Source organism: Bos indicus, chromosome 12, assembly GCF_029378745.1.
Source record: "Bos indicus isolate NIAB-ARS_2022 breed Sahiwal x Tharparkar chromosome 12, NIAB-ARS_B.indTharparkar_mat_pri_1.0, whole genome shotgun sequence".
NCBI lineage: Eukaryota > Metazoa > Chordata > Mammalia > Artiodactyla > Bovidae > Bos > Bos indicus.
In genome coordinates this window covers 2,317,944-2,338,507 of record NC_091771.1, presented here as the reverse complement: position 1 = coordinate 2,338,507, position 20,564 = coordinate 2,317,944, and the positions used below count along the sequence as shown (strand labels likewise).

Genomic DNA, 20,564 nt, shown 5'->3' with positions numbered 1-20,564 from the left:
ATGTATCTTTAACTTTCGGTTCCCAACCCTTTTTCGACTAACAAATTTGAGCACAAAATTCCAGGCACACTGAGAGCTGTGATGCTTAAGACCAACCACGGGATTGTTCGGGTTATGCCGAGGCCAACAACACAGATGCTTTCTCCAAGATTATGCCAAAGGAACTGAAAAGGTGTCCAACAAACAGCGAAAGAAAGTATTCTTTAGAAAGCTCACAATTGGGCAACAGGTTCATCCTGAATATGAGGAGATGTTTCCATATGTAAAATGATGGCAATACTACACTGAACACATATCAGCTTCACAAGCTGAATGCAGACTGCAAACCAGCACCAGTAAAGTACTTAAGTAACAATTCTATCAGAATCTGTGAATACCTGCTATCTGTGCCTGGAAGAAACAGGTTATACAGCTATTCATCTTCTTAGCTCCACAGCAGAAATCATCTGTCTCTCTTTGCACAATCAAATTCCACATTTATCAAGTTAAAATGAGTAAATGATGCTTATAGACAAATATCTTGCCTCCAGTGCAACAAAAGAAATACCCAGGAATTTTAAAATCTCAAGCATTAATCGAGAAGATAAACAACCTGACTACTACATTACGAAGACAAACTCAAAAAAGGGTGGATTATGTCAGCAAATGTAAAGTCCTATACTTTACTTATATTTCTAATAAAATTGCTATAAATGATAGACAAAGTAAGAGGACAAGTCAGAGCTTGTGGTAACTGCATATATCTCATACAAATTCAGGCAAATAAATTACAGGATCAAGAGGCTCTAATTTACATGAATATGGACAGTTGAATTCAAGACAGAACAAGGATTTTTAAGGATTTATTCTGACACTCCCCCTGAGATATCCATGAATTCTTTCTGTGTTCTTCCATTTTGTTGAGATTCTAGTATCGCAATATTCATATGAAATATTAGCAAGCTCTGAATTCCTGAGTATCAGTTTCTTAAGAACTTAAGGAGTGTATTTCATTCATCTTTATTGTTCTAATATCTAGCAGAACCCAGCACAGCAATCACTGAATAATTAATTGACTGGTTATGAAACTTTGCAGTTACCTTGAGTCATGAGTTACCTTCATCTTTCTGGTGGTCTCTTATAGCATAAGTGAAAAAACACATTACATAGATTCAGAAAATTGGCAGTATACTCTAGGATAAAAATGTTACCCACTAGTTTACTATACTGAGGTGTGTACTCCAAATGACAATGAGTTTACATTAGAATATTATTTTACTCTTGCTTCTTTAATGTTTATTAGCTTAATGGCATATTATTTACTTGTTCATTTAATATATTAACCTTTTGATTCATACAGATACAGTAACCATACTGTTGTAAGCTTCAATAAAAGTAGTAATCAAAAACAGAGAGGAATTAAAATAATTTGATCTCTGCATCCTTTTGGAAGGCCCCAACAGTGGTCTTAAAAAATAAAATGTCCACGACAGCAAAAGAGACACTGATGTATAGAACAGGCTTATGGACTCTGTAAAAAAAATAAATAAATAAATAAAATAAAATATGAAAAAGATAAAAAATAAATAAAATAAAATAAAATAAAATGTCCAGCTATACCCTGTAGTCTTCATTTGGGCCTTCAATAAATGTGAGAATGACTTACTTGATGTTAAAAGTAACTTTACTTATCATTTACTTTTTTGAGGGGGTAGGAGATACTTGAAACAAAAAGAAACAGTCAATCAAGTTATAGGAAGTTATATGACGATTCCTTATAGGAAGACCTTTGTTTGGTTGTGGGCAAAATTAAACTCGGGTACATTTTGAGCCTAAGGGCCTTAAGAGTCTTAACCATGAGGGAAATAAACAAAAGCTAATAAATTTGGCTAAATTCAAACCGACATTGTAACATTTTCTTCAATGTCATATCTGTCAATTATTGCCCAGTGCTGGAAGAAATATCATTAACCTCAGATATGCAGATGACACCACCCTTACGGCAGAAAGTGAAGAGGAACTAAAAAGCCTCTTGCTAAAAGTGAAAGAGGAGAGTGAAAAAGTTGGCTTAAAGTTAAACATTCAGAAAACTAAGATCATGACATCTGGTCCCATCACTTCATGGGAAATAGATGGGGAAACAGTGTCAGACTGTTTTTCTGGGCTCCAAAATCACTGCAGATGGTGATTGCAGCCATGAAATTAAAAGACGCTTACTCCTTGGAAGGAAAGTTATGACCAACCTAGACAGCATATTGAAAAGCAGAGACATTACTTTGCCAACAAAGGTCCGTCTAGTCAAGGCTATGGTTTTTCCAGTGGTCAGGTATGGATTTGAGAGTTGGACTGTAAAGAAAGCTAAGCACTGAAGAATTGATGCTTTTGAACTGTGGTGTTGGAGAAGACTCTTGAGAGTCCCTTGGACTGCAAGGAGATCCAACCAGTCCATTCTAAAGGAGATCAGTCCTGGGTGTTCACTGGAAGGACTGATGCTAAAGCTGAAACTCCAGTACTTTGGCCACCTCATGCGAAGAGTCGACTCATTTGAAAACCCTGATGCTGGAAAGAATTGGGGGCAGGAGGAGAAGGGGACGACAGAGGATGAGATGGCTGGATGGCATCACCGACTTGATCGACATGAGTTTGAGTAAACTCCGGGAGTTGGTGATGGACAGGGAGGCCTGGCTTGCTGTGATTCATGGGGTCGCAAAGAGTTAGACACGACTGAACTGAACATATTTCAAAGCACAGTGATAGCTGAATTGAAGGTCACTTTTCCTGCTCTGGTTCTAACACTTTAGTGAACGGAAACCAGTTATCCAACAGGTAAGCATCTTTCTAGGGGCTGGCTGTGCTGTGCAGTCTGTGGGGTCTTAGTCTCCTGACCGCGGGCTGAACCTGCACTCCCTGCACTGGAAGCATGGCATCTTCACCACCAGACCACTAGGGAAGCCCCTCAATTTTTTACATTAAAAAAAAGGAAAAACTTCCTTTTTTTTTTTTTTAGTATAATGGAAAAATTTGATCCAATCAAATTTGCAAAGACCTATTCTGTAATTGAACTCAATGAAATCCATAGAGACTGATAAACCTTTTATTTTCCCTTTTTTTTTTTTTTTAAGTTAAGAAACCTCTGTCACAGACCTATTCTGTAATTGAAGTCAACAAAATCCACAGAGACTGAAGAAGCTTCCCCCCTCCTTTTTTTTTAAGTTAAGAAACCTCTGTCTTTATAGCAGCCATGAACATGTACTTTTAATCTTTGACTGCAGTGAGTATAAACAACCAACAGCCCCGGCTGCAGCCCTGTGACACCCATCACAACAGGTGTGACAGAGCTGCATTTCCCATGGGCTCCACCAGCCAACCCAGATGAACAGTCTTGGTTCCACAAGGCAAGTTGCAGCAAGAGTATTATTTTCAAATTATCTAATTTAATGTTATGTATATTTTACCACAATTAAAAAAAGAGAAAGAAGTAGAATAATGGCTATGTGCTTCAATAATGGGTGAAGAGAAATTATAAGATTTGGGTTATTAGTAAAAACTATGTAGTCCAGACTTCCCTGGTGGCCTAATGGTTAAGAATCAGCCTTGCAATGCAGGGGACACGGGTTCAGTTCCTGGCCAGGGAACTAGGATGCCATGTGCCATGAGTACGGAGCCTGTACACTCCAGAGCCCGAGCGCCAGACTACAGAGTTCCTGCCCTGTGTCAAAGGACCCCACAACAGAGCGCAGATCCATGCACCGCAACCAACACCCAAAACAGCCAAATGAACAAAAAAACAGTAAAAAATAAGAGTGGTCCACAGAAATACAGCAAAGATCCAGCTAACTGTAAGTATCTAAGAATACTAAGTCAAATTTTGAGAAACCTGGAGGCAATTACGGATTTAAGTTTATTTAAAGTATGTATGCACGTGTGCGTGTGTTAGTTGCTCAGTTGTATCTGACTCTTTGAACCCGCCAGGCTCCTCTGTCCATGGGATTCTCCAGGCAAGAAGAGTAGAGTGAGTTGCCATTCCCTTCTCCAGGGGATCTTCCTGACCTAGGGATCGAATCTGATCCCTTGCATTGCAGGTGGATTCTTCACCATCTGAGCTACCAGGGAAGCCCATATTTAAAGTATGTTTATATTTAAATATATTCTGATCAAGCTCAGAAACTAAAGCTGCTACAGGTTGGCATCAGCACATCGAAGACCAGAGAACCAGAACTTTACCCCTCCGAGCCGTGCGGCCCCACAGGCCCTCACTCACATCTGCTTTCTGATGGGGCTCGTTCTCCTCCTCTCTGATGAGAAACTCTAGAAAACACATTTCCCTTTAAACAGCAGTTAGTGTACTGTCACACGAACCAAAATGAGTGAAGGCTTTGTTCCATGCACGTGACATCAAGGCACAGCAAGTGTACAGAAACACCACCAAGAGCATCAGACTGAGGGAAAAGAAGCCACGCAGGAGACGGGCAGAGGGGCAGGGCTGTGCTCGCCGCCGCCAGGAAACGCTGCGTGGGGCTCTCAGGGGTCTGAAAGCACTGCAAGTAGAGGTGGAGACCACTTTTCTTCTGCAAGACTTTTACCAGGCTGTCTTTACAACAAACCACCTTGGAAGACAGAGACTGCATCCACCCTCCAGCCAAAGGGCAGGCAGACCCAAGCCCATTCTGAAAGATCTGTGCTCCCCAAGCTGAAAATTCCTCTCCTGTGACTCAGCTGCCGTCTCTGCCAGGCCATCACACAGCCCCTTCAAAAACAAAGACTGGACTCAATGTTCTGACCAGCCAGCTGGGAGGCCTCACTGAAAGCACTGTCACCCAGCAGCTTTCCAACTGACAGAGATCCCAACTGGGGGATCCCGAGAACTACAGACAACATGTCCCACCCAGGAGCACCTGCACCTTCAAAAGCCAGGTGTTTACTTGCCTCTCAGTGCAAAACACGGACATGCACCTCAGAGGCACGTATAAGAGGTGTTTATCTGTCTGAGGAATCAGGACCTGTACACGTACAGCCTTAGATAGCTGTGGTCATCTTTCTACCCTGAGGCAACTCTGGTTCCTCTGGAAAGTTTCCTGGAGAGAAAGTACATACGTGCCCCAGGAGACAGATCCCTACCATGAGACACTAAGGGAACAGGCCCTGAGAAACATGGCCCTGGCTTTGCCTGGAGTGGTCAATGACATGGCGTCAGCCCCAGAAGGCACTCATCAGCTTCAACTCACCGTCAGGGCTGTCATGGATGAAAGAGTTGCCCCGATGTCCACCTTGCTGAACAAAATCTGTGCAATCATTCAAACCTAAGCTTCAGTGAAACTGCAACAGAAGAAACTAAGAAAGCTTTCTGAAGTCCTAACATAAGACTCTGAAGAAGGCAATGGCATCTCACTCCAGCACTCTTGCCCGGAAAATCCCATGGATGGAGGAGCCTGGTAGGCTGCAGTCCGTGGGGTTGCTAAGAGTCAGACACGACTGAGCGACTTCACTCTCACTTTTCACTTTCCTGCATTGGAGAAGGAAATGGCAACCCACTCCAGTGTTCTTGCCTGGAGAATCCCATGGACAGAGAAGCCTGGTAGGCTGCAGTCCATGGGGTTGCACGGAGTCGGACACGACTGCAGCGACTTAGCAACAGCAGCAGCAGCAGCAACATAGACTCTAGTGGTTTATGTCTGGCTGGCAGGATCTGCGATCTGAGAGGCAGGGCTAAGGTCAGTAGTGCAGAGCAGCCTCAACCTGCTGCTTGAAGCACTGCTGACCAGCAGGCTTCATCAAATACTCAAGAAGACAAACTGAACGAATCTCATCACAGCCTGTACTGGTCAGAGTAACTGCTGCCCAGAGTGTCTTTGCTCTAACGTGACCCCTCCATTTGGAATCTGGGGCTCGAGCTACTGCTATACCTGTGAGTAAAGGGAGTCCTTTGTTTTAGACCTAGGAGTCCGTGTCTTTGGACAGCAGCACCCCTACAAGGGTGGCAGACAAACACAGCAGGTTATGAGTGGCAAGAAATCACAGTGGCAAGAAATCACAGATCCTTTGTGCTCTTGACCCTCCCAGCCACAAGTCCAGGAACACTGGATCAGGAAGACACCGTAGGAAGGGAAGGTGCAGCATGCTATCACTGAGGACGCAGGCGCAGAGGAAAAGTAAAACAGCCCCCCAAAGACACTCCAGGATTCCCACACTTTGATTCCATTCCTTACAAAAATATACCACAATTCCATCAACCCTGTGCCCCAAAACACAGGTTTGAACAAGAGAAGAGAGAAAACACACATAGAAAAATTAACTACAGGAGAGAAATGAAAATCAAACTGTGACAGACACTAGAGACTGGCCCATCCACCTTATTCCAACCCGCGTCTCCAGAAGACACAGGGACCACAGGAGGCTAATCACACAGAGGAAGGCTGGACTCTGTGAGGGAAGCTGTGGGGTGTAGCTGAAGCTCTCCCAGCAGCGTGGCAGAGCCCCCCAGTGCCACCCAGGGCAGGGATTCTGAGTGCTGTTTCTCCTGGGACACTCCTGGATGTGGTCTGCTCTCTCCTCTTCTGCATTCCTGCTGCTACATATATCCACACATGGGCCACAGCCTACTAGAAATTCTGTAAGGCACTCAGCCCCATTTCCTGCTTAAATTAACCAGAGAGAATTACTTTCCTTGAAGATGAAAATCTCTGTATGACACAATTGAGAAAAGAAAGTAATGTACATTTAAGTGCATATTTACATTTATACTTTCTTTTCTGATATAAGACTATAAGGTCTGAAATGGAAAAGTAGGAAGTCCAGAAACACCTGGAATAACAGGCAAATTTGGCCTTGAAGTACAGAATGAAGCAGGGCAAAGGCTAATAGAGTTCTGCCAAGAGAACGCACCGGTCATAGCAAACACCCTCTTCCAACAACACAAGAGAAGACTCTACACACAGACATCACCAGATGGTCAACACTGAAATATGACTGATTATATTCTTTGCAGCCAAAGATGGAGAAGCTCTATACAGTCAGCAAAAACAAGACCGGGAGCTGACTGTGGCTCAGATCATGGACTCCTTATTTCCAAATTCAGACTGAAATTGAAGAAAGTGGAGAAAACCACTAGATCATTCAGGTATGACTAAATCAAATCCCTTAAGACTATACAGTGGAAGTGAGAAATAGATTTAAGGGACTAGATCTGATAGACAGAGTACCTGATGAACTATGGACAGAGGTTCCTGACATTTTATAGGAGACAGGAATCAAGACCATCCCCAAGAAAACAAATCCAAAAAAGCAAAATGGCTGTCTGAGGAGGCATTACAAATAACTTTGAAAAGAAGGGAAGTGAAAAGCAAAGGAGAAAAGGAAAGATATAAGCATTTGAATGCACAGTTCCAACGAACAGCAAGGAGAGATAAGAAAGCCTTCCTCAGCGATCAATGGAAAAAAAAAAAATAGAGGAAAAACAACAGAATGGGAAAGACTAGAGATCTCTTCAAGAAAATTAGAGATACCAAGGGAATATTTCATGCAAAGATCGGTACAATCAAGGCCAGAAATGGTATGGACCTAACAGAAGCAGAAGATATTAAAAAGAGGTGGCAAGAATACACAGAAGAACTGTACAAAAAAGATCTTCATGACCCAGATAATCACGATGGTGTGATCACTCACCTAGAGCCAGATATCCTTGAATGTGAAGTCAAGTGGGCCTTAGGAACCATCACTACGAACAAAGCTAGTGGAGGTGATGGAATTCCAGCTGAGCTATCTCAAATCCTGAAAGATGATGCTGTGAAAGTGCTGCACTCAGTATGTCAGCAAATTTAGAAAACTCAGCAGTGGCCACAGGACTGGAAAAGGTCAGTTTTCATTCCAATCCCAAAGAAACGCAATGCCAAAGAATGCTCAAACTACCACACACTTGCACTGATCTCACACTCTAGTAAAATAATGCTTAAAATTCTCCAAGCCAGGCTTCAGCAATACATGAACCATGAACTTCCAGATGTTCAAGCTAGTTTTAGAGAAGGCAGAGGAACCAGAGATCAAATTACCAACATCTGCTGGATCATCAAAAAAAGCAAGAGAGTTCCAGAAAAACATCTATTTCTGCTTTACTGACTATGCCAAAGACTTCGACTGTGTGGATCACAGTAAACCGTGGAAAATTCTTAAAAAGATGGGAATACCAGGCCACCTGACCTACCCCTTGAGAAACCTGTATGCAGGTCAGAAACAACAGTTAGAACTGGATATGGAACAACAGACTGGTTACAAATAGGAAAAGGAGTACGTCAAGGCTGTATATTGTCACCCTGCTTACTTAACTTATGTGCAAAGCACATCATGAGAAACGCTAGGCTAGATGAAGCATAAGCTGGAATCAAGATTGCCGGGAGAAATATCAATAACCTGAGATATGCAGATGACACCACCCTTCTGGCAGAAAGTGAAGAGGAACTAAAAAACCTCTTGAAGAATATGAAAGAGGCAAGTTAAAATTTTGGCTTTAAAGCTCAACATTCAGAAAACTAAGATCATGGCATCCGGTTCCATCACTTCATGGCAAATAGATGTGGAAACAGTGGCTGACTTTATTTTTCTGGTCTCCAAAGTAACTGAAATTAAAAGACGCTTAATCCTTGGAAGGAAAGTTATGACCAACCTAGATAGCATATTAAAAAGCAAAGACATTACTTTGTTAACAAATGTCCGTCTAGTCAGGGCTATGGTTTTTCCAGTAGTCATGTATGGATGTGAGAGTTGGACTATAAAGAAAGCTGAGTGCCAACGAACTGATGCTTTTGAACTGTGGTGTTGGAGAAGACTCTTGAGAGTCCCTTGGACTGCAAGGAAATCCAACCAGTCCATCCTAAAGGAAATCAGTCCTGAATATTCACTGGAAGGACTGATGTTGAAGTTGAACTCCAATATTTTGCCCACCTGATGCAAAGAGCTGACTCCTTTGAAAAGACCCTGATGCTGAGAAAGATTGAGGGCAGGAGGAGAAGCGGATGACAGAGGATGAGAAGGTTGGATGGCATCATCGACTCAATGGACATGGGTTTCGGTGGACTCCGGGTGTTGATGATGGACAGGGAGGCCTGGAGTAGTGCGGTTCATGGAATTGCAAAGAGTCGGACACAACTGCGTGACTGAACTGAACTGAACTGAAATCCTGAAATAATTTTAAGTTATTGATGGTACTCAATTTGGCACTTTCTTACTATACTATTTGGAGAAAGGGGTGGAAGTCTGCTCAATTCTATCAAAATCAGAAGCAGTCACATTATCTTCATAATTACTATTACCAGACTCAAGAAAATGTAACAATCGTCCTTTAAAAAGTACTTTGGAATAAATATATTTTGCAATAAAAAAACAATGAGGATTTTTTTAAATGTTACTATCTCCCATTTTCTCCAATTTAAAGGCAAACAACTGGTTTCTACCTCATTCAGAGACAAAGTTTATTTTTTATTTGATTTGCTAGTATCACTCCTGTCTAGTACATTTTAATAAGTGCAACTTATATAGCTAATGGAATAAAATGGGTGCTTAGAGCCTTATTGGAAAACTGATAACTGGCCAGTGCTAAAATATTTTTTATTTGTATTTAATTGAGAAACACCCAAAAAGAAAAGATATTTAGCTATTACTACTACAGTATTGTTTGACGATTTCAAAGGAAATAGAGCACAAGCAATCCCAGAAAAAGAATTTAGTTATCTCCCCCTAAGTTAGCTATCTGGAAAATAATATCTTTACTTTTAACTTCTTACCTGTTAGCTATTTCATATATTTGGCTTTATAAGAAGAAACGTCCATTAGTGTAAAAACTCTCAACAAAACTATTCAGTAGGGATATTAGAATTTAGCAAAATTCTTCCCATTGTCTGTTCTTAATCAAGACCACACAAATTTAACCTGAACTTATCAGAAAAACAACAAAGAAATTTAAATGATGCTAATGACCTTTACTTCTCAATGAAAATTAAACTTTAAAAATTTTATCAAGAAACTTCAGTGTTTATAGGACTTAAAAAAAAAATATTACTAAGCATAACAGAAAATATAATTAATAAGGCAATTGGTTTCATAAAAGCAAATATAATCAGCCACCTGCATCCTGGTAACAATTTCTCAAGAAGTGAATTGACTGCATGGTTTCACAGCTGTCCAGGAAGTGGCTGCTGCAGGCCCCTCCTCTCCACCCTTAACGCCCCAACACTAAGGCAAATTATCAGCTGTTTAAAAATATCATCTCCACAAATATTCACAGTAGCATTATAATAACCAAAAAGTATAAACCACCTAGGGCTTCTCAGGTGGCTCAGTGGTAAAGAGTCTGCCTGCCAAGCAGGAGACCCAGGTCCGGTCCCTGGGCAGGGAAGAGTCCCTGCAGGAGGAAACAGCAGTCTGCTCCACTGACCCTCCTGGGAAGTCCCATGACAGAGGAGCCTGGCGGGCTACAGTCCACGGGGTCACAAAGAGTTGGACACAATTTAGTGACTAAACAACAACAACAAAGGTCAAACTTCCCATTTAATGAGCCAACGCTGTAACGTGCCTAGGCAGAACTTGGCTTAGGTCTTAGCAAGCCCTTCATAGCTTTTCCCTCACACCTTTCAAATATCAAATGATGTAATAATGATGCAAAAAAAAAAGTTGGAAGCTCAATTTTATCAAGATTTAAACCTTTTATTTTGATGTAATTACAGGTTCATGGCAAGTTTGGGGAAAAAAATACATATTAGTCCTCAGTACTCCTCACACAATTCCTCCCATTGGTAACATCCTGCATCAGTATAGTACAATACTGAAACCAAGAAGCTGAAATTGCTACTATCTACAGAGATTTTTCAGATTTTACCAGCTTTACACTCAACTGTGGATGCATGTACAGTTCTACACAATTTCATCACATGTACAGATTTCTATAACCATGTGCACAATTAAGATACAGAACAGCTTTAATCACACAACATTCCTCCCTGCTATTATTTGTAGACATGTCCAGCACTTTTTCAGACCCCATGACAGCTTTTGAAAACCAGTAAAGCAGTAACTTGTTCTTAGAGAACTGCCCTCTATAATTTAGTTTGATTCCAGGAATGGAATCACATTCCATTTGATTTCAAGAATGGAATCACACAGCGTGTAACCTTTTAGGACTAGCATTTTTCAATCTGGATAATTCTCTCAAGATCCATGCAAGTTATATAAATCAGTAGTTAATCCTTTCTAATGTCGAAGGGTATTCTAAGTACAGGTGTACCACAGTGTAACCACCCACCTGTTGAGAGACATCGGGGTTGTTCACAGTGTGGAGCTATGACAAATAAAACCACTATAAAAATTTGTGCATGCATTCATGTGTGAATATAAATTTTTTAAAATAAATTTTCATTAAATGTTGCATAGTTAAGTACCAATTTTAATATCAGCACTGGTAATGTTTGCTTAAAAAATGGAAGATCACATTTAATCTCCACGGACTTTGTCTTTTCAATTTACTAAAATACTTTTCAAAACCAGCATTTAGTGAATGCTTCTGTTAATGAACTAAGCAGTGTACTAAGCATTTGAATTCATATCCTATGTAATCCTTGCATCAACAATGAGCTAGGTACTGAGATTATCGCATCTTGAAACTGAGAAAACTGAGGTATAGAAAAGATTGAGGAAGAGATCTAGAATCTCATAAAGGAAGGATGTGAAAAGCTGGATTCAGATTCAAGTCTGGCTGATTCAAAATTCTATTCATTTTATCATTCCTGTATATGTGTGTCATTAAATATGAAAAGCATGTATTAGAACAAAAAGATGTTTACTTAAACTTTACATGTAACTATCACATTTTATACTGAGATTTTTTAAAATTAGAGATAATTTCTAATATGCTGCAGAAATTACCAAAATTAATCTAATAACCTACTAGGATTTGCACAAATACTATACAAGTTAAAGGTACAAGAGTCTTAGAGGAAAATTCAGATAAAGTGATTGCTCAGCTTTTCTCTACACAGGTTCTTTCAGGTTCACTCTTCATTAGAACTGTGGTGAACAAGAAATCCGGGGCCAATGAGAAAGGAGGGAAGGGGAAAAAAGGGTAAAGGTATACGAATGAACAGGCCCCAGCCCACAAGCAAACGAGAATCAGGACTGAACTCAGGAGCAGACATACAGCCCAGCCTCCACTCCCACATGAGGAAAGACGGGCTCATTTCCAGAAGCTCCAGGGACTGGACTCATGCAAGAGTGACCACACTGGACTCAGACCTTCAAAGCTGCCTACTTCCCAGAGACACCAATCACACAGGGCTCATCACTGCCATCAGCAAATGCTGCCATCAGAAGGAGATTCACAAACACCATCCTCAGAAAGGTTATAAAAAATCATTAATTAGGCAATACCTTACTTTCTGGCCTTGGAGTACAAAATGAAGCTGGACAAAGAATACTAGTTTTGCCAAGAGAAGGCACTGGTCATAGCAAACACCTTCCAACAACACAGGAGAACACTCTACACATGGACATCACCAGATGGTCAATACCTAAGTCAGACTGATTATATTCTTTGCAGCCAAACATGGAGCAGCTCTATACAGTCAACAAAAACAAGACCGGGAGCTGCCTGTGGCTCAGATCATGAACTCCTTATTGCCAAATTCAGACTGAAATTGAAGAAAGTAGGGAAAAGCACGAGACCATTCAGGAATGACCTAAATCAAAGCCCTTACAATTATACAGTAGAAGTGACAAATAGATTCAAGGGATTAGATCTGATAGACAGTGAAGAACTATAGATGGAGGTTCATGACATTGTATAGGAGACAGTGATCAAGACCATCCCCATGAAAAAGAAATGCAAAGAGTAAAATTGGTTGTCTGAGGAGACCTTACAAATAGCTGAAAAAAAGAAGAGAAGAGAAAGGCAAAGGAGAAAGGAAAGATATACCCATTTGAATGCAAAGTTCCAAAGAATAACATAGAGAGATAAGAAAGCCTTCCTCAGTGATCAATGCAAAGAAACAGAGGAAAACAACAGAATGGGAAAGACTAGAGATCTCTTCAAAAAAATTAGAGATACCAAGGGAACATTCATGGAAAGACGGGCTCAATAAAGGACAGAAAGAGTATGAACCTAATAGAAGCAGAAGATATTAAAAAGAGATGGCAAGAATACACAGAGGAACTATACAAAAAAAGACCTTAATGATCCAGATAACCACGATGCTGTGATCACTCACCTAGAGCCAGACGTCCTGGAATGTGAAGTCAAGTGGGCCTTAGGAACCATCACTACTAACAAAGCTCGTGGAGGTGATGGGACTCCAGGCGAGTCAGTTCAAATCCTAAAAGTTAATGCTGTGAAAGTGCTGCATTCAATATATCAGCAAATTTAGAAAATTCAGCAGTGGCCACAGGACTGGAAAAGGTCAGTTTTCATTCAAATTCCAAAGAAAAGAAATGTCAAAGTATGTTCAAACTACCGCACAATTGCATTCATCTCACACGCTAGCAAAGCAATGCTCAAAATTCTCCAAGCAAGGCTTCAACAGTATGTGAACCGAGAACTCCCAGATGTTCAAGCTGGATTTAGAAAAGGCAGAGGAACCAGAGACCAAATGAAAAACATCACTGGATCACAGAAAAAGCAACAGTTACAGAAAAACATCTAATTCTGCTTTATTAACTTCACCAAACCTTTCACTGTGTGGATCACTAAAAACCGTGGAAAATTCTTAAAGAGACGGGAACAGCAGACCACCTGACCTGCCTCCTGAGAAATCTGTATTGCAGGTCAAGAAGCAACAGTTAGAACCAGAGATGGAACAACAGGCTGGTTTCAAATTGGGAAAGGAGTACATTAAGGCTGTATATTATCACCCTGCTTATTTAACTTCTATACAGAGCACATCATGTGAAATGCTGGGCTGGATGAAGCACAAGCTAGAATCAAGATTGCTGGGAGAAATATCAATAACCTCAGATACACAGATGACACCACATTTATGGCAGAAAGTGAAGAGGAACTAAAGAGCCTCTTGATGAAAGTGAAAGAGGAGAGTGAAAAGGCTGGCTTAAAACTCAACATTCAAAAAAGGAAGATTATGGCATCTGACTGCATCATGTCATTGCAAATAGATGGGGAAACAATGGAAATAGTGACAGACTTTCCTTTCCTAAGCTCCAAAGTGACTGCCGATGGTGACTGCAGCCATGAAATCAAAAGACACTTGCTCCTTCGAAGAAAAGCTATGACCAACCTAGATAGCATATTAAAAGGCAGAGACACTACTTTGCCAACAAAGGTCTATCTAGTCAAAGCTAAGGTTTTCCAGTAGTCATGTATGGATGTGAGAGTTGGACTATAAAGAAAGCTGAGAGCCAAAGAATTGATGCTTTTGAACTGTAGTGTTGGAGAAGACTCTTGGAGAAGAAGAGTCCCCTGGACTGCAAGGAGATCCAACCAGTCCATCCTAAAGGAAATCAGTCCTGAATATTCATTGGAAGGACTGATGCTGAAGCTGAAGCTCCAATACTTTGGCCACCTGATACAAACAGCAGGTCCTCTGAAAAGACCCTGATGCTGGGAAACATTGAAGGTAGTCAGAAAAGGAGGTGACAGAGGATGAGATGGTTGGATGGCATCACCAACTCGACGGACATGAGTTTGAGCAAGCTCAGTAAGTTGGTGATGGACAGGGAAACCTGGCAAGCTGGCAAGAGTCACACACAACTGAGCGATTGAACTAAGTGAACGTTTTCTGATTTGTCATCAAATATGGTGCTCATTTTTATTAATTTAACACTAAGATCTGGCTATTCTATTCCTACCAAGTTGAGAACAACTAAATGGCTAAGGTATACAGTTTTAAAATAAAATTTAAAACTATAATGTCTAAGTGTAAAACAGATTTACTTCATATCTATTAGCAACCTCAGTTTCCAAATTTTATTATGCATTAAAATCATCTGAGGATCTTTAAAAATTCTCTATAGCCAGGTCCCAACCACATCAATTAGATTTTTTAAAATTTGAAGATAGAAATCAGGCTACAATAATTCTTTAAAGATACTCACGTTTGATTAGCAATGGCTATAACAAAAATTATAGCAATAAAATTATTGTGTCAAGAAAGAAAAATTAAATGAATATTAGATAGGTAACTTGGGTACTATAATGTTTCAATCTAACATGATGTTTTGGGAGCACTTAAAATATCTGAACATCTCTACGTATACCTCAGTCTCTTTACTCATGAAAACTCTCAATTTTTCCGATAGGAGGACTGATACTGAAGCTGAAACTCCAATACTTTGGCCACCTCATGCAAAGAGTCGACTCACTGGAAAAGACCCTGATGCTGGGAGGGATTGGGGGCAGGAGGAGAAGGGGATGACAGAGGATGAGATGGCTCGATGGCATCACCAACTCGATGGACATGAGTCTGAGTGAACTCTGTGAGTTGGTGATGGACAGGGAGGCCTGGCATGCTTCAATTCATGGGGTCGCAAAGAGTTGGACATGACTGAGTGACTGAACTGATCTGAACAGTTTTACATGTTATTATTAAATATAAGTCAGTCAGTAAACATTTACAAAATATATTAATGATAAACATGAAACCTACTTGCAACTGAACTGAATTGTGCCGAAGACCTTCCACAATAGAAGAAAATCTGTCAATTCTTCTTTCTTCTCCAGCTGATGTTAAAGCTTCTAAGACTTCTTCAAGGCTATTGGAAAATTACAAATTAAACTGCAAACAGCAAATAACCCAAGTAACTCAAAATTAGTAGCTTAACCTACTACGCTCCAGAGTCACTACTTCTAGGCAAGCAGTAACATTTTATAAGTGTCTTACTGATTACATAGCACATATCAAGCAGAAACCATGTTAAATATTCATTTATTCCTCATAATAACCCTATGATCATATTTATTTGTCAAACATTTATATAGTGCTTACTACACATCAGGTACTATATAAACTGTTATAAATATTAATATTAGCTAGTTTTAATGTACGTCATTCTATAAAGTAGGTATTATTGCTATTCTATTCTGTAAGTTAGGAAACTGAAGCAGAAAAGGGTTAAGCAATTTGTCTAAGGTCTCACATCTACTAAATGGTAGAGTGCTAGAGCAAGGATGAGGATCCAGACTGCTTTTAATCACTACAACTCTACTCTGCCTTGAGTGTAAGTAAATGAACTTCTGGTGGCCAAACACATACAGCAGTAAGTAATTATAGTCAAATATAAAGAATGGTGGTTATGTAAGAAATATACTTGCTATTTCTTTAAAGAATACTTATGCTAACAGTACCCGGTATACTGTAAAATCTCAGTTTGTGGACATAGACACTTTAGTCCTAACAGTTCTTTACATCATTTAAACAATCTATCTGAAGTCAAGAAATAATAAAAGTAATATGGAAGTGAAGGAAAAAGAGTAGAAGAGGAAGGAGGAAAAGGAGAAAGAGGATAAAGGAAGAGAAGGACAAGAAGGGAAGAAGGAAGAGAAAAGAGAAGGCACAGGACGCAGGGGAGGAGGGGGAAGAGGAAGAAGACACAGGGAGCAGAGAGAAAGAGAGGCGAGGGGAGCACAGAGGAGGCACACCATGCTTCTACATTAAATTCACCCTTGGGTGGCCTTCTTAAAACGGGAGAGTGCTAAAGCTGCACGCATGGCTTTGCAGCTGGGACTGCAGCAGACTTGGCCTCATCCAGGGAGGGGCACCAGCCACGTGGTGCCTGCTGCCTCCCCAGCAAAGTCCAGCTGAGCAGGGCTCCAGTCAGCGGACCCACAGGCCCCCCATGGACAAGTTTCCAATGTGTGCTGGGGGTTTCACTCATAGGGCTCTGCCCACACTTAGGAGGTCAGAAGGCCATTTCTGTTTGCTCTGTTGGTTGTTCAGTTTGAATATCTTTACCATATATAAAAGGCATTTTAAGTAATTTTTAAATGCTCTCTTGTAATAAGAACACTAATCTTCCTTAAAAAGACAAAAGGTTTATCTTTATCTTTCAATACATGTAATGGCTTTTTAGTTACAGCTTTAGAAATTGTAGATAACGTCTTTAAAGTTTAAACTTTACGATACACTTTATGGTCAACACATTCTACCCTCAACCATTACAGTATCAATTATTCACTAATACTTCTATCTGAAAAAAATCATAAGAAACAGAACCAATCTGTATATTTTTCAAAGTCTTCATTTAGACTATTTATTCAAGGTCTGAGTTCAAAACAGTTTAAAAATAATAAAGAAATCCATTTTTCATAGAAACATGTCAGTCCTTAACTACTGTATCAATTAAGAGAAAAAAATTTTTCATTTCTGTTCAGCCAATATGAATCTAAATAAGCTGCTTAAGTATACTTCATTTATTTAAAATAAATTCTAGACTAAAATAGAATAATGAAAACATTATTGAATCAAACTGTATTAAATTACTGTGTAACGAGAGAAACAAGTTGAGACTTACATGCTTTCCTCCCCTACGATGCACACTGCAGAAAGGAGCTTAACCACATCCATCATCATGCCAGGCTGCTCAGGATCAATGGCTCTGGCTAGCAAAGAAAGACTCCTCTCTTCACTCATAATTCTTTCCAAGCCATACTACAGCATTTGGAGAAAAAGGGTTAAATTTTAGTGGTAAGAAAATGCAGTTATTAAAAGAATGTTTATAAGAAACTATACTCGTACATGTAGTAAAGTGAGAAAATATAAAGAATGTATAACATTCTAAAAAAAATTCATATAACTATTCCCTTTACATTAAAAACTAAAAAAATCAATCAAATACAGATGACCGCTCACAGGTAATTTTCAGCAACATAACTGACAATTATTAGATAGGCAGGTGGCCAACTAGAGAAAGGGAAAAGCAGTGAGGAATACTGAGATCCCCAACAGGCACACACAAAATGCACAGGAGGAACTCTCCTGTGGGAAGGAAGGCTGGTAGGAGGTACAGGACCACAGAGCACTGTCCGAGAATTACAGTGTGAACCCCTGGCACTACGTAAAATGCCAAGCAAAAAGTAAAACTCAATTTAATAGAAGCGTTTCAATACATCCAAAAGGTCATCATTTCAACATGTAATCACTACAAAGCATTTACTGATGAGATATTTTCACTTTTTCTTTTCTCCTAAGTATTCAAAATCCAATGTGTATTCCACACTCAGAGCACATCTCAGTTCAGAGTGGTCACATCTCAAGGGCTCAGGAGCCGCACGTGATAACCGCATTCCACACTGCAGGCCTAGACAGTAACACTTGGTTCATAAATGGGCAGAAGCTGAAGGGTGATTTGGGCTGATACCATGTAGAAACTACTGCAGAATATATGTATTCTGATCAGAATGATATTTTGTCATCAGAAAGACAACACATAATATTAATATAAATGGGATGATTTTGAATGTAAACAAGGTTTGTTTGCTACTGCTAGGATGTCACATCCTACTGGAAGATAAGGAATTATATTAATGACTCAGTATTTTGATTTAAAGATGTATACCTCTCTTAGGGCCCACTTACAATCTATGGGAGATAAGTATCAAATAACAGAGGATGAATGAAAGCAATACAACAGTACTATTTATTCACGCTACATCCCAGAGGATCCTTTTAAAGAGTGAGAAATTAGTTAAATAGAATTACTATTAATACCAAGCTCTAAAAAGGACCTTAATCCCAATTAAACTCAAAATTAGCATTAGATATCAGTATCACCAGGCTTCCCTGGTGGCTCAGAGGTTAAAGCTTCTGCCTCCAATGCAGGAGACCTGGGTTCGATCCCTGGGTCGGGAAGATCCCCTGGAGAAGGAAATGGTAACCCACTCCAGTATTCATGCCTGGAGAATCCCATGGACAGAGAAGCCTGGTAGGCTACAGTCCACGGGGTCGCAAAGAGTCGGACACAACTGAGCGACTTCACTCACTCATTCACTCATCAGTATCAAAGTTAAATCTGTAACAATCTTAGATCCAAATGCTTTGAGTGCTATGAAATCTTATTTATCTTTCCTATCTTGTAAATGGCATTTATTTAAAGAAGCTTCACATTGTAGTGAAATATTGCACTCACTTCAAACCACTGTCTAAGGAACACAGGTAAAAAGAAGGAAGTACAAACAGAAGGGCCAAGGGCCCCAGGGTATGATTTCTGAAGTGACTTCTCTATCCTGTTGGCCACAAGGAAATGTTTACAAAGAAGCAGCCAAGAAATGCTCACTTTTGTGATATCCGAAGCTGTTTCATACCTGGAAACAAAGAAAAGCAGGCATAGAGCCAGAGACTATAACATGCCTTGACAATCATTCCAGGGAATTGTCAGAGGTTTGTAAATTATCACTGAGACCCAATTCAAAAAGTCAATCAGCCACTGATTACCAAGTACCAAAAGGCTGGCTCTGTCCTAATAACCTGAGGCTAGCACTTCCCTGCCCTTCCCACACACTGGGCTGGCCTGGGCCAGCACCTGCCCTTCCCGCATCAGAATGGGAGCATTCCCTGATCTCCTGGTTCCCACCAGCGTCCTGTGAACTCAAAGCTTCTTCACAGGCAATATTCTCTTGACTTTGCCAATAGAATATTGGACGGTGCTTGTTTTGAGACTGGAAGGAGGCCAGATTACCACAAATGAGTATCTAGAGCTAAAGACTGAACTGCTTCATACTTCTATAGAATTTTTCTCATTCGATTATTTAAAAAAATAATAATAATAAAACAAAACCCACGGACTGTGAGAGAAACAGTCAACTTACCAGCACTGGCATTCAAAGTGCATTAAATAAAGGCTACTATAAGGTTAGAGAGATGATGGCAAATTGCGGAAGGTCTGAGAATGTCTCTCCACTTAATGTCAAGAATCCACTTCAGATTATAGGAAAACACACGCGTTCTAAACTGAGAACCAGTGCCAGGTTCCATTTGCATTCTACTTGAGGCCTATTATTACTTAAGAGATGGAATTTCGGGCCACTGAAGTTGTGTTCGATGGGGGAAGGTGAATCCCCTAAATCCTGTGTAGCATGCCTAACACACAAACACTAGTGCTGAATAACTATCCACAGTGAGTTAATCCCAGCAGCAAAGAGGAAGAAACTGGCTTCAGGAACAAGGCGAGCTAGCTGAGTGCCATAAGAAACACACCAAAAGCTATCTTGGTTTTTATTTTCTCATAAATAATCAAAATTTTCTTCTAGTTAAAAACTACTATAAACTTCTATTTAGTATTCTATTGCATGCAATGCTATTAGATTTGCTCATAATAGGTATCATACTTGTTTTTTCTCTTAAAGACTATATTTTTCATCATTCAATTAACTTTTATACAGATTTGACAGTAGGTACGGGAAAAAAAATTAACCAAAAAATCCCACATACAATTAACTTTACAATTCAGACATTAAAATACTAATTCCAAGTACCAGTAAAGTTTTTTAGTAATTTTTTATTTGTATCAGCATGAGTGGTAGCAATAAATGCAAATGATAATATATTTAATGTATATACATAAACTATATATAAACTCCATATACATAAACTAGAAACAAAATG

General features: G+C 39.9%; 1 protein-coding gene across 1 annotated transcript in view; it reads right to left on the bottom strand.

The window, feature by feature from the left end:
- Positions 1-20,564, bottom strand: part of DIAPH3 (diaphanous related formin 3) — a 565,391-nt gene that overhangs the window by 374,879 nt on the left and 169,948 nt on the right. Inside the window, 2 exon segments of the mRNA XM_070799979.1 lie at positions 15,612-15,717; positions 17,476-17,612. Of these exon segments, the coding sequence (XP_070656080.1) occupies positions 15,612-15,717; positions 17,476-17,612 (243 nt within the window).